Raw genomic sequence first — 13,687 nt, forward strand, 5'->3', positions numbered from 1 at the left:
GACAAAAAAAAAAAAAAAAAAAAAAGTCAGCAGGGTAAAATGAGACCCTGATACTGGTCTCTGCTTCCTGCACAAAATTAAAGTGTCGAAGCTTTGGGATCGTTATTCTCTTTGCCCCCACAGTAACTTATACTAACTTCTAATCTCACCACTGAGAAATACCTATAGAAGATTCTAAAAGGGTTTTTACTATATCAAGAGAGGGTGCTTGTCCACATGTGAAAAACAGCACAACATCGTACAGTTCACATAGTCAAACTGAAGATATTAATAAGAATATTTAGCTGAGGCTTAAAAAGCTATAATGAAAACTTGAATTGTCAAGGCCTAATAATTCACAGATGATGGCTTATGGCTGTCTTCCGTGTACGATCTTCACCCTCCATCTCTTCTACGTGCTTTATCACTACAAGTTCCTCTCAGAGACACTCTAAAATGTCAATTACAGCAGGAATAAACCCATACCGGTGGGAGAAGACAGTTCTGGAGAGATTGAGCACAGCTAAGTACTGGAGGCATCCTCGGAGCAGAGCACCGCAGACCTGGAGAAGAAAGAAGGCACTCTCATTTTAAGTGTCTCTAGATTTAGGAAACTAAGTCATTAAAGAAAAAAGCCCTTTCCCATCTAAAGAGCTTTTGAGACCCGGCCCCCAAGCAATATAAAGAAACATTACCATGTCCAGGGAACATTCTGTATTGGATAAATCCAGATGAGCAATGGCATTTGGCTGGGCCAAAAAATTATACATGTGCTTGGAAAAAAAACACAAAAATTAATGTTAGGATCCAGAAACACATACACAAAGCAGAATGCAAGTTACTGTTCTAAAAGGAAGCTGCCCATATTCTCCAAGACCATTCTCTGCTGTTCCCAAGAAAATCTGCAGAATTTTCTTTCATTCCAACACTTTCCCCAAGAGCAAAAATCCAGAGAATTTAAAGTAAAATTCTGTTCGAATTTTTTTTTTTTAATGGCCAAATGGAATCCTGACTGCCAACATCCCTTCCTCATTTTTCCACATGACTTAGTTTTCCTGATTAGCTCCATTTTTATTATATAGTTTTGGAATGGTGCTAATTAATTATAAGTCCTGAGATTAGAATACCACCTGGGTTGCAGTCACCCTATCAAAATGCTAATCAGTTTTGAAAGTGTTTAAGGAAGCACTCATTTGAACTTGAACCACTGAATGGTCCCAGGCTATACTCCCGTCTATCCAACATAATGATTTTTCTAATGATTTTTTTCTAACCTTAGTTACTTCCAAAAATCAATCACAGATGCCCTGCCAGCACTGTTAGTCTCACATACAGATAGGATACATGAGGGGTCGCAATGCCTAATCTTTCCTCTCCCATTTCCACCCCATGCAAGGTGCTCAAAACAATGAAATTAATGACTGTTGTTCTCAAATTGTCCCATGTGATCAGCAGCCAGAGCTCACCAACAAAGTCTGAGCTCTCTGCCACCAGACACTTGCAAACACGAAGGAGCCTATCTGAGTCTCATTTGTTGGCAACCACTCATAAAGTCCAGCAATGTGACTGCACCATTCTTCAGAAAACCCCTCTAATCAGGAACACATGAGAAGAACAAATTATTAACAAGGAAATACTTTAGAATAAACCAGACACAGCCAACAGACTGAATTATGAAAGGCTTTGCTTCAGAGAAATAAATTTTGCTTTCATTTACACAAAGTTACCCTCTCACTCACTGCCTGGTGCTAGTGACTAAGGGACATTTAAATTGGGTGTGATTTTGTTCCCAACCACCAGTAGGGGGAGCCCTGACACTCTGAAGTGGTCACAAGACAGTATTAGGCCAACACCCTTCCAGCAACTTTCCAGGAAGGCTCAAGGACAAGACCGGCACCTGTGCACCTGCTGTGGGATCCCAGAACCTCAGCAGTCCTTGGCTGGGAGCCCTATCTCCTCCAAGCCTCACCACTCTATTGTCCCCAGAGGTCAGCCAGAGCAAGACCAACTGGCCAGGGGAAAAAGGTGTTGAGCTGTTATATGAAGCACCCATAATGCCCTTGTTTTTAGCTGAGTCTTATTTACTCTCATCTCTTCTTTCCTCTTTTCCTCTGTCTTTGCCACCATAATGGTTTGGTGGTTCTGTGTCAGACTCCCCGCTTCATCCAGGAAGGGAGCAGGTTTTATTAATACTCAATGATGATGACAAATGAAATTGGAAAATGCAGTGTAAAAGTCATGGCAAGCCAGGAAGCAAGTATTATTTAAATGATCCCAAATGTGAAGGAAGGAAAGAGGAAAAGAAAAATGAAGCAACCACAAAAAGGTCTTCATTTGTATTCCCTGCCTGCCTTACAGGTAGAAATAAAATTAATTAATTAATTAATTTTTATTTATTTCAGTGTTTTTCATTCCCCAGAGAGCACTAGAATGTAAATTCATTCAGGCCTCTCAGATGATCAGTTGCTGTAGGTCCTGGTGTTAAAAGGTCATTTCTCCTAAATGCTACCACAGTGACCAGAAGAGACCATTTACCACATACAGTAATGAGGTCATGCTTAATCCTCTGTGTCAATGAGATCTGCCAACCATTTCTATTACTAACTCAGGTACATGAAAAATTTTGTTATAATCAAGAGGAACTTTTGGCCTCAAACACTAACGAGTAGCTACAGGGTACTTTTATTCATTCATGGAACAGATCAGGATTGGTTTTATCCCAATAGCCCCTTTTAATTGCAAACTATAAAAAAGCCACCACCGGACTTTCCCAGATACTATTCAGTGATGAAATAGGCAAGTTTATGCTACTGATCTTTTTTAGCAGACAACTGTAACCAGTGTACTAAAATGTTTTAAAATGAAAAACACTCCTGCAGAAAAAGTATTGCCAAGGAACACTTGAATTTCAGCATCATGGTATGAGAAAAAAACCAAGTGTGGTGATGGATTACATTTAATTAAGGAAGGCTCTGGAGTTTTCATTAAAACATTTCATAAACTTGTAACTGCATGGCTTTAAGCACCAGGATAGAGAGGGGCAGGGAAATCAGTCAGAAAGTCATGTGCAGAAATTAGTCCGTGCTTATTCAACGCAGCTTTTTGGAAGCCAAAACCCAGGGAAAGCAACCTTACCGAAAGGTCATCTCCACGAAGGACATTCCCTGAGAGGTCCAGGTGGGTGAGGGTCGAGGCAGTCAGCGGGTTGGCACTGAGGGACTGAGAAAGGCTGTTCACCCCTGCAACATTAGGAAACCCAGCTTCAGTTTCCCTCCAGGAGACAGCGTGAGGCTGAGAGTTTCTAGAAAAGGTGCAGCAGTCCCACAAAATTGTGGGACTGAAGTTACCCATAACACAGACACCAAGTATGACCACTGTGATTGTGTCCTTTATGAAACACCCTCAGAGACCTGGGGCAGCAACAGAAGTGGCTGTGCTCTTTTCTGCAAAGGACACAAACATTTGACTTTGAAGTCACAGAATGACACGGTCAAGATTCTTCCAGGTGATTCTTAACTCTGCAAACAGCATTTAAATGATACATGTACATATTCAGATAATTTTGTCTACATAAGTACCAGGAAGGTGATGGAGGAATACACTGCTCTATTTAAATGTGTTACACTCAAAGCTAAATTTAGATTGAAATGGAGTTTACAAAGTGTGAAAAGGTATCTGTACACAATGTAAGAAGCAATCAAAGGAAACTTTTAATTAGCAATCTACACTCTTTTACCTGTGCAATTTATAAAATAAATACATGGCTCAAGGTAAAGTTCATTGAGCTACACTGACACATCTACCTCCAGAAGCCATATATGAGAGCAGATCACTGTGTGGAAAGAGCAGTGTTCTCATCTATGTGAGTGACAGTCACTATCACAGGCCTGTCTCAGCCTGGGATGGTGGATTTTTATCAGGTCACCTTGTCATGAAGCAGTAAAGGCTCCCTGAGTTATGCCATTGTGAAACAGGAGCCCAGCAGAGTCTGCTCACCCTAGGGACTCAAACACTGTCAATATCCCCGGTGATCTTTTACAGGATAACGGGAAAGGGACACAGCCGAGCTCTTTCTGTTTCCATCAAAAGTCTGTGGTTCCAAATTATCTATTTCTAATCTGGGTAGAATTTCAAATTATTTTATTTCTTGTTTCTTCAGTAGAATTATTTTTGGAAATCCTAGGCTATGTCAACTGCCCTAAAGAGAAAGAGGCAAGAGGATTCTGTCTGGACATGGGCAGCCATCCTGGAGCTGGAGGGCCAGGCATGATCTAGAGGAAGAGCCAGATTCAGTTGTGGCAGCAAGATTTGAAGAAAAGAGCTAGGGCTGCAGACAGAGTGTCAATGGAGTTCTACCCGCTACACACAGGACTGCTGTCTCATCTTCCAGCATCACAGAGAGGTGCTGGGTCCAGCTTGGGCCTGACAAAGGCCAGTGAGTCATTTCTCAAAGGTTACTGGGTACTGGGTACAGAGGAGACAGAGGCTTTGAATGGAAGATGTTTTAGTTAAGTACAACAAAGTACTTCTTGACCATTAACCCAACATTTATAAAATGCTTACAAAGTACAGGGTATTAGGAAATATACTTAAAACCCATTCTATTATATACCCTGGGAAAGTGTAATGATCATCATGAAAAAAAAATTAAACTCCACGATGAAACATCAGTGTTACATAAGGAATATCTTTTCATTTCAAAAATTTTGTTAGGAGCTACTATATATTGCTATACAGGGTCCTCTGAGATCCAGGAATACCACCTTCCAAAAGACCAGTTTCGTGACAGACAGACAGGTGATGCCATGGTTTATATGTGGATGTTCCTCCAAAGCCTAATCACGGGGTGCTAGAGCTAAATGTGACAAGAGGTAGGGCCTAGTCAGAAGAGGCAGGTCAGGGGGAACATTATCTGGCAGGGCATATCTCCCTCCTGACTATTCCTTCTCTATTTCCTGGCTCCCATGAGGTGAGCAGCTTTTCTTCAGCCCTACGGCTCTGCCAAAATGTCCCAGCCTGGAGCTGGCCCACCACAGACTGTAACTGTAAGCCAAAACAAATCTTTCTTCCTTTAAGTTGTGAATGTGATGGATTGTGCTCAGCGATTAGGAAGGTGACTAAGACAGATGACTACAATTGGCCCTGCTATTCTTGGGTTCTATATCTTTAGACTCAACCAACCATGGTTAAAAATACTTTTAAAGTCTCATGTGCACTGAACATGTATGGACTTTATCCTTAGTCATTATTGCTTAAATTATATAGTATAACATCCTTGTAGATTTACACTGTATTAAGTATTGTAAGTAACCTAAAAATGAGTAAAAGTATATAGGATGGTATTATGTAGGCTCTATGCAAATACTATGTCATCTTACATGTGGGATTTGGGAAGCATCTGTGGATTTCAGAACCAGGATGAGAAAAAGGAGTCCTGGAACCAACCTCCTGCACATACTGAGGGACAACTGTGCTCACTATCCAATGAAGAAATTGTCAAGGAGGCAAAAAATAGGAGCTTGCAAAGAAGGGAGTGGAATTTCAGTGACGTGCATTTGATGAAAGAAAGTTTATAGGAAAGGATAACTTCTGGAGATTATCTCCTGTGACTGTTTAAGTGTCCAACTTCCTTTAGTTTGTCCTATTGGGAATATTCATCTGCTTTCATAAATGGAACAACTGAATCTGAAACATATGGAGAATACCAGATTCTCATTAAGGAAATCATTTGTAAAATCATGTCCTTAGTGAGGTATTACAAAACCCAATAAATAAATTCCAAAATTAGAAGGCCAAATTAGTCCTGACAGCAAAATGCTCCTTGACACGTGTGGGCACTTGGCAGGTGGCCAACATCACAGCAGACTCGAGAGAGACTCACATTATCAGCTCAGCCTCATGAGACTGAAAGGGAAAGAAGGTTTCCTCTCCATCTCTGAGCCCGTGTGCCCATGAAGCCTGAGCTAATCAGCCCACTTGGAGCAGGAAATCGCGACAGTATAGGACTGGAAAAAAATCAACACTCTTACAACCCAAGCGTGACACACATTTGCTTGCCATTCTTGATTCTGGCTGTCTAGTGATTTTCACCATTCCTCGTGTTTATTACTGGAGTGTTTACAGCTGGAGAAGGTGGTGGTACCAGATGGCCTTGCCACAACAGAATCTGCCAACCAGCAGGACAGTTGCTAGAAACCCAGAAACACAGACAGCTAATGTCTGAGAGAAAAAAAGGGACATTTGGGACATTGGAGATGTCATAAGGAGTTTTTTTCTAATCTGTCTTAAATCATGAAGCCATGAATGTAAGTGTTTCAGGAACTAAAATATGCTGGTCAAATGGCAGAAACTTAAAACTGCAACTTGATCTGAATTATTTTGAAACTGTAAAACTTTCAGAATCTATATATAAACCTTACAGAAATTAATTTTTTAAAATATACAATCCCAGCTCTGGAGAGGCTGAGGCAGGAAAATGGACACAAGATCAATGCCAGCCTGGGCTACACAGTGAGTTCAGGCCAGCCTGAACTACAGAGTGACTGAAAAACAAACAAAAACACTTCAAGATATTTGTCTTAAAAGGTACAATTACAATCCTCTGGGCCACATGTTATGAAACATTTCGACGTGTATCTGTTCTATGGCGGGACAGAGGCAAACAGGAACGAGGAGCCTCGACTGTGAAGGCACAGGCTGTCATCACTAAGATGTAGAGCAACCTGATTTTCCACCTTGGGAGGGACAGGGCAGCAGTGAGAGGTGGCAAAAGGGACCTGGGAACAAAAGCTTATCCCAGGGAAGGACAAATGATTGCTGCATCCTTCGGTCTGTTTTATAGCAATGAACAGATACATTAAAATAATGAAATGTAACAAAATTTTTGAAAGACCTATCTTTTAAAGAGTTATGCTCACACTATGAAGCACGTGATGAAAGACAAATACTTTTAATATGCAGAGAAGTCATATACATTAAGAAAAAAGATAACAATATAAACAGACACCTAACAAAGAAAGTGTACTGGCAATTTCCCAAAAGAAATGCAAACGATTAAAGATAAGTGGGGAAAAATGACTTATGCCATGACTGGAGAAACTGAAATTAAAACATAGAAATAATTTGACATGCTTGAGAAAGAATTAAAACAGAAAATAATCAAAATGAAAAGGGAGAGATGGTAATAGTGTGATAAAGTTTATGGAGGTCATAAAGAAATAAACATGAAAACAAGCCTTTAAAATTCACCTACTCTTTAGCCAGTACTTCTATTTAAAGAAACTTATCCTAAAAAAAGAAATTCAGGAAATGACAAAATTTAGTGACCAAATTCATGTTAGTGTTGCTGGCACTGCCAAGAGCTAACAGTTATGTAATTGTATAGTAACAGATTATTTAAATAAATTATAGGCTATATTCCATACCCTGAAATACCATGTGACCAATGAAAGTGGCGATGCGTTTACTGAGATAAATGATCACGATTCACTTTGTGGAGAAAAAAATCTATGAAACGGTAAGCACAATATATTCCCATACGTGCATGTGTGTATATATGTATGTGTATACGCGTATGGATGTATGCACATCGTGTGTACACAAAGACACTATGGACAGAAAATGGCACAGTAAGTTGTCATTAGTTGTGCCCAGTGACACTCTCATGATGCTGGCATTAAGGGAAATTTTCATTTTCTTATTTACACTTCTCAATATCTTCTAAATCTTTACCATTTGCCATGCACTGATAATGTTCAGCATCAAAGTTTGGATAAAGCTGACTTTGAGGTATAACAGGGATTGTGCAGAGAAAGGGTCTGGAAATAGGTCCTGGCATCAGTTCAGAAAACACTAACTCTTCGGAAAAAAATCTTTCCCCGTGGTAGTTTGCTTTCATGCCTTAATCTTAACCATGTGTGCATGAATATGTGCACAGAAATTCATGAGACTTGCGGAACTAATGCCAATTTCAAATCACTGTGGTGTAACTGCACATTCAGAGCCATGTGCAACTGGATGGATATAAAACCAAGGGCCTGCTGTGCTTCATTCATTTACCGAGGCACATTCAGTGACAGCCAGGGATGTGTCAGGGGCCAGGACACAGAAATGAGCGAGGCAAAGCCAAACCGCCCAGTGCCATCCAAGTGCAAGGGGAAAGATACTGGAGTACAGGGACTGACGCTGGAGAGCAGAGACAGGAAGGAGCACCAGGGTGAGCTGTCAGGGAGGCCAGTCTGGAAAGGCTTCAAAGAGTGAAACAGCAAGGGGGAGAGTACAGGTGAGCAGCAATTCACAAGATCTGCACACAGGGACATGAGTTTGTCCCAGGCTCAAATGAACATATTTGAAAATATGAGAGCAGAAGATGAGGATGATCAAGGTGATGGTTGCAATGGTATTTATTAAGACCTCTATGTCATAAATCACACTAAGTCTACATTAACTCATTTCATCCTACCCTCCATGGTAAAGTAGATACTCTTACTTCTATCTTACAAATGTGGCAGCTGGGGAACCAAAGAGATGATGAGAGCAAAGTGTGACAGGACAAGGACACATACAGTGGGGTCTTTTTAGGAAGTAGTGTTGTTTTATTCAAGAAACCTTCTTAGAATCCCCATAATGGTTTGGAAGCTGTGCCAGGAGCTGAAGGTACAGAGACGAGAGAAGCACAGGCCAGAGGAAAGCTTCACTCTTATAGAAAAAACAACATGTCCACAATAATGCCGTATGTGTGATCAAGAAATAATACCAAAGGAAGTTAACTGATTCTGGTGCAGCCTCAGGAAGAGGGGACACACTGCAGCAGAGACCGTCAAAGATAAGCTTTTATAAAATAAACAAGAGCTCTCCAAGAATATCTGGCGATGAAAGAAAAACTTTTCAAGCATCCAAGGCAAAGGGTGAAGATGTACTAGGATAGAATAGATGCAGGATAATTTCTGATACTGTTAGGGAGTTGCAAGTGGGTGAAATAAGAATACAATTGGCAAGATCTGGTGAGCAACTGGATAAATGAGAGGAATGGGGAGTGAGATCAGGGCCTGAGGAGGAAAATGAGGCAATTTCCAGACACAGAAAAGAGAAGTAAAGGAGGCTATTGCAGGATCTCAGCAGTGAGGCTGAATCATTTTCTGTGTTTCCTGTGAAGCAGAGAATCCACTTGACAGTTGGATGTGGGGGTCAACTTGTTTATTCCAGAATAAATCAATAAAACATAACCAGGTGCCTTTCGAAACACGAGGAAGGAGGCTAGAGATGGTCAGGGGTGTGTTCACTGACTCACAGCTTAAAAAATTGCACATGATTTTCAAAATTACCCATTTTAAAAACACTTTAAACCATCAAATCTGAACTCTAGGTTCCTATCTTAAAGCTGCCAGTAGATATATTTTTTAATGCAGATAAATAACAGAATGATTCTAACTACAGCAATATTAGAGCTACATTGTTAAGTAAGATATACTATACCTTTAGGTGATAATGAGGTTTTAGATAAATTTAAATGCTTTAATCCCTTTGGGAGTTTGGCAAACTGCATACTTAAAGAGGACACACCTGAGAAAGGAAAAAAAGATTATCAGAATTTTCAAGTATTCAGAATTGTGTTTTGACAATGCATAAAAATTAAATTTGATTCAATTAAACTGACCACCTTTTCCTGCCTGAAGTCAGAGTTTATTTTCTAATCATTTACTATCACGACTCCTTTTCTTCCCGTCCCAACTACTGGGTAGAAGAGGAAGATTATTTAATTAGGCAAAACAGTATCCAAATCTTTATCATTACAGACAGTTTTCTTTGGGCCAAGTGCCACCCTCTTCTCACAATCCTATTTAAAATGCAAATCCTCTTGGGAAGAGTCATATAATTGTTCCACCCTTTTCTTTTTAACCTCTGTCTAATGAGTTGCTCTCTCTCTTGGCTGAGCAGATGCACGCTCTTTAATTATTGTCAGGAAGAATGGAATATTATTAACTATTCAGATAACAGCTTCACTTTTAGCAGATGGATTCCCATACTTAATTGGCTTAGGGTTAACAACCTCAGAGCAGCAGAGCATGTTTACATTTCTTATAGGTGTTTTTTCTAACTTGCAATAATTCACCAAGCATCTTATTATTCAAAACTAGGTATGCTTTAAATTTAATGGCCAGAGTAGAAGCTGGCAACACCAGTCCACTCATTCATGGACTGAAATGAAAGAAGATGGTTAGGAGGTAAGTAGTGGATAAACAGGTGTCCACCCCGTACGGCCTTCCAAACAGGTCTGCTTGCAGATAGGCTTCAGTGTCCAAGTGCATGTTCTGGGGGAGGCTATTTGCAGAGGACTAAGTCTGCATTCGCCTTGACTCGACTCTTCCATTCTAGGCAGCAATAAGACACTACCCTGCTGGTTACTGACCTTTTAGGTAACCCCAGAGTCTCTATAGATCTTACAAAAATTTACAAGAAATAAGTACTACAGAAATAATGTAAAGGTTCTACACCTTAACTAATAAGCCTTGAGATGAGTTGAGTTTCTCCCCAAGGAAGGTGGGTATTCTGGGAATCCCTGACTCTCCACAATGTTTCGGGGTCAAGAAAAAAAATCGCTTGATTAAACACTGTTGAACAGAACACATCTCTAGATCTGAATACGCTAATCTACAAGGTAAATCTATGCAATCTATTCTCTGCAGAGTTAATGAGCAGAAGGCAGGAAAGACAAAATAATTGTTAAAATGTGCTTAAGAAAAAGGGGAAAAAAAGAAGGGGGAAAGGAACAAAAAAAAAGGGGGGCGAAATACCAACAAGTAGAAAAAACAGATTTGTCATTCACCTGACCAATAATTACATTAAATATAAATGTACTAAACACCAAATTATAAGTCAATGATGGTATATCTGAATAAAAATAGCACTGTTTTTAAGAAGTACAACTAGTACACCTAGAAACACAGATATTCAGAAGTGAACAAAAAATAAAGGGAAAAGATATATGCTATGACCATTAACCAAAAGATATGTGGGATTGCTATAAGTTACATTTTGCAAGTATTTAACTGAGATAAATGGGACAGTTCCTCAATGAGGATACAATCATCCTAAATCTGTATATTCTAACACAGTACAAAAATATAAAAATAAATCTGACAAAACATAAAGAAAATAAATGGCCTACACACACAAAGAACCCAATAACTACAGAATACATTTCTTCAGAGCACTCACTGAAAATTACCAGATGTGACCACTCACTAAGCCATAAAGGCTTAGTACATAACAGAATACTGATTAATACTGTGAAAATCATACCAAAAAAATCTCTAACTGCCCTACTGTATGTTCCTGAATTGTTATCACTAGAATGGAATTAAGAAATAAATAATAGCCAAAGGGCAACTGGAAAATCTCTAAATAACTATAAATTGAACAACTCATTTCTACATAGCAAATGAATCCCAGAAAAAAAAAAAATCACAAAAGAAATGTGAAAACTATTTTGAGTGAATTAAAAACTATGACGTTAACATTTGTGAGTTAAAACTAAAGGCAGACTCAGGAGGAAATCAATAGCTCTAAATGTATATATTGGTAAGCAAGAAAACTTGGCAAATAATTATCTAATCATCCCTATCTCAAGATTTTGAAAAACAGCAAATTAACTCAACCCTACCTCCATAAATGAAAAGAAAGATTGCCACAATAATAAAGAAAAGGGAAGCACTCAAGTAAAAAACAACAATAAAAATGAGCAACCCCTGCCTTGACCCTTCTTCCTCTCCTTACCTATAAAAGCTTTGTTTCAATTTTTTTTTTAAACAAAGGGTAAGGAGAATGGGGGAAAAATCAGCAGCAAGATATATGACATACAGTTACAGATTGCCTATGATGAATGTGATCATTATGTATACTGAAAGTGTACCAATAACTGTTTTGCTTCAAACAAAAAACAAAGGAAATTATTTTTTTTTTTAGTGCCTGATGCGGAATAGGCACTCACAACCACTTTCTATTCTTTGCATCCACTTTTCACTATTTGTTTCTGTTTTCTGCTTATTTGCATCTCTCCTCCCAACACTCCAGTAAAAACATTATTAATGTATACATTTAGGGGGGTTGAGTTACACCTACAATTGACTGCTTTTATTTCACTAACACTCCTTTCTTCGAAGGTGCTGTGTGACAGATTTGGGTTTTGGAACTAAACTATAACTGAAAGTAATATTGTTTGGAAAAAATAAGCAAATTCAACAAAGCTAGTTCTCCAAAGAGACCAATAAATTGAATAAACCTACAAAGACCAATAAAAAATAACTGCGTGTCTATGTGTGAGAGAGATCAGATTATCAAAATCAGTTACTAAAAAACACCGTCAGAGATTCAAAAGGCATAACTAAAGTTCACAGCAGATGTTACTAAAGGTGCAAAAGAATCTGTAAATTAAAAAATAGCATTTTAGAGGAAATGGACAAATTCTTTATGAAAAATACAACAAACCAAATTAGTAAAAAATAATTTCTACCATCTTCTAACCACGCAAGAGTAAAAATCTGTCATTTTTTTTTCCCCCAGTGCTGGGGATGGAACCCAAGGGCATCACTCATGCTAAGCAAGACCTCTATCATTAAGCAACATCTCTGTTCCCAAGAAATCAAATCTCCAAAAACCTTGCTGCAAAGAAACCATCCCAAGAAAGCCAAATACATAAGAGTATGCACTATATAATTTAATATCTATGAAGATCAGGAGTAGGCAAATCTCAGCTTCACTATAGAAGTCAGTAAGGTACCTTCTCCAGGTGCTACAGGGATAGGGTTGGGGTCGCTGGAGCAAATCTCATGGGGAACCTGGGGAGGACTGTTCATGCTCTACCGCTTCTCCCTCCTGTGCGTGTGCTTGTGTGTCAGTAGGGATTGAACCCAGGGCCTTCACTCTGAGCTACTCCCCTAGTTCTCTTTTTTGAGACAGGGTCTAAGTCACACCTGGACTAGGCTGGAACTTGCAGTCCTCCTGCCTCAGTCTCCTGGAGTGCTGGGATTACAGGTATGCACTACTGTGCCTGGCTTATATTCTATTCGATCTTGGTAGTTCTTGCACAGCAGTGTTCACACTCCAAATTCATGAAGACAAACTGAGTGCTCAAGTTTGGATGCTGAATATCCTTGAAGGCCCAGGTGCAAAGTTGCTTCTAGGTGGACTCTTCAGAGGAGGTGGGTCCTCTAGGACCGAGGGCCTTTTGGGAGGTCCTTAGGTCTCAGGGGAGCGCTTTCCAAGGGGATTGTGGGAGCCTGGTCTCTTCCTCTTTATTGTTGCTCCCTGGTGTGTGACCTATGTGGTTTTGCTTCTAACAAGATGGCTGGCTCAGAGCAGACCCACAGCAAAGGGCTGATTGCTCAATGGCTGGAACCTTCCTGAGTCTGAGCCAACACAGCCCCATCCTCTTTCCAGTGAGTGATCGCAGCTGTTCCATTATAGTGACAAAAGTTGCCTAACACATTTGGAATTGAGCAGCTTTTCTGGGTGTTCATTATACTTCACTGAGAAAAATTATTTCAAAAATTCAGACTGGAAGAATGAAAAGTACCAGAATCCTACTTTTAAATTTTGATAGGAATTATCACCATTTCTTTTTCTGCTCTATCACTGAGCTACACCTGTAAGACCTCTTTTTAAAAAATTATTATCATTAGGGGGCTGGGAATTTAGCTCAGTACTTCCG

General features: G+C 39.5%; 1 protein-coding gene across 1 annotated transcript in view; it reads right to left on the minus strand.

Annotated features, from left to right (window-relative positions):
• Carmil1 (capping protein regulator and myosin 1 linker 1) overlaps positions 1-13,687 on the minus strand; it is a 303,045-nt gene that overhangs the window by 116,117 nt on the left and 173,241 nt on the right. Inside the window, exons 12-15 of the mRNA XM_033761782.1 lie at positions 9,454-9,540; positions 3,115-3,218; positions 675-752; positions 466-542 (exon numbers count right to left, since the gene is read on the minus strand). Coding sequence (XP_033617673.1) covers positions 466-542; positions 675-752; positions 3,115-3,218; positions 9,454-9,540 — 346 coding nt within the window. The remainder of the gene's footprint in view (positions 1-465; positions 543-674; positions 753-3,114; positions 3,219-9,453; positions 9,541-13,687) is intronic.

The sequence above is a fragment of the Fukomys damarensis genome, unplaced genomic scaffold (assembly GCF_012274545.1).
Source record: "Fukomys damarensis isolate Sample0158 unplaced genomic scaffold, DMR_v1.0_HiC HiC_scaffold_10, whole genome shotgun sequence".
NCBI classification, from domain to species: Eukaryota; Metazoa; Chordata; class Mammalia; order Rodentia; family Bathyergidae; genus Fukomys; species Fukomys damarensis.